Genomic DNA, 1471 nt, shown 5'->3' on the forward strand with positions numbered 1-1471 from the left:
TTAAAAAATACGTAGGTTTTAGCAGTTAGTTGAATCCAGCCTTCATTAATCTGGACAGCAAAATGAACACTGTTCTCATTGCCTTAACTCACACATTGGGAGCCTAATTTCCCTAACTCTTGCTGTAGCCCTGGAGAGTCTCCAGTTGTCCCACACTCCATGGGTAAATGCGTCTTTGCTAATCCCAGACCCAACAATGCTGGCTATGATAGAGAGAGAATTCTCTTTCCTATGTCATTGCAGGTGGATATGTAAATAAATACATATTTTTATGTTTATCTCTATAAATCTCTATTAAGTCTACACAGGATTGTTTGTATATGTGCATATATAGATTAAAACATATATATACACACACACGTAAATAACTGCTTGCATGTTTATCTCTTTTTTTTTCATTTACCCTTTAAAAATGCCAAGAAAATATTCCTCATTTCCAGAAAATCAGGTTTTGACTTTTCCTAACAGAATTGTTAGCCCTTTTATGTTCCATTCCAAGAGTTCGATACACAGTCCCCAAGTTCTCTTTGGTTGGGTTGTAGTGGTCCTTGGTTAATGCCACAGCCTATGACCCCTGATCTCTTGGTAAAAATTCAGGCAACCATTGCTCTCAAAGTTCACTGCAAATGGCACAACCAAATCTCCTTTGCTCTATGCCTCCTTCACAGCTGGCACAGAAGGAAGATAGTGCAGTGTTTGATTTGTGTGAGTGGCAGAGGCTTGACCTGCTCCAAGTCCAGCTTTTACAGTAAAGCTAGCAGCTGAGGACACCGATGGACAGCTGGTGCCCAGTTTTGTTTGAATGTTTGCTCTCCCGTAAGGGTACATTTTCCGCTCTAAGTTTAAAGACCGTGTTTGTGAAGTATTTCCATCAGCCTTTCCTTCCAGGAAATAGGTCAACATTTCACCTTTTCCCTTTACACTGACTTTACCTCTGCACACGAATTCATAACTGCATCTTTTTAATATCCTCTGAACTTCTTCTGTCACCTGAAGCCAGAAAAAAAGAACTATTAGTTTTTCCTGTTAGTATAAGGTTATTCCTGGAACAGCACATCCCTCCTCTTTTTACTTCTCTGTCTTGAAATACTCATAAGCAGAATGAATTAACACCTACTGCTGCTCTTGGGCTCACTTAAAATTTTCTTAAGGAATTAAAAATCACTGACCAAATTGTAATCTGAGAACTTCTGATCTTGAGCTGAATAATTACACACCCAGATTAAGCTCCATCCAAGAGAAATGTGTAACCACTGCTGTAAACTGGATCAGTTCCAGTGACATTCATTTACTCCAGAAGAACTTCTGATCCCTAGAGACTAGACAGATATTTTGGATAAGGGACTGCAAGAGTTCATTGAACTTTTGAGAGGTGCAGCATAGCTGAGCTCTAGTAGAACAACAATGTCATCTGTCTGGGTAGCCTCTCCGATCCAAAGTATCCAAGGAATTTTTAAGGCTACATAAAATT

The 1471-nt window shown here is 39.3% G+C and overlaps 1 protein-coding gene across 1 annotated transcript in view; it reads right to left on the reverse strand.

Annotated features, from left to right (window-relative positions):
- Positions 1-404: 404 nt before the first annotated feature.
- Positions 405-1471, reverse strand: part of LOC104281269 (adenylate cyclase type 1-like) — a gene marked incomplete at its 5' end in the record, with an annotated part of 26090 nt that continues 25023 nt past the window's right edge. The window contains one exon of the mRNA XM_009879210.1: positions 405-990. Within this exon, the coding sequence (XP_009877512.1) occupies positions 652-990 (339 nt within the window). The remainder of the gene's footprint in view (positions 991-1471) is intronic.

Source organism: Apaloderma vittatum, unplaced genomic scaffold, assembly GCF_000703405.1.
Source record: "Apaloderma vittatum isolate BGI_N311 unplaced genomic scaffold, ASM70340v1 scaffold1792, whole genome shotgun sequence".
NCBI classification, from domain to species: Eukaryota; Metazoa; Chordata; class Aves; order Trogoniformes; family Trogonidae; genus Apaloderma; species Apaloderma vittatum.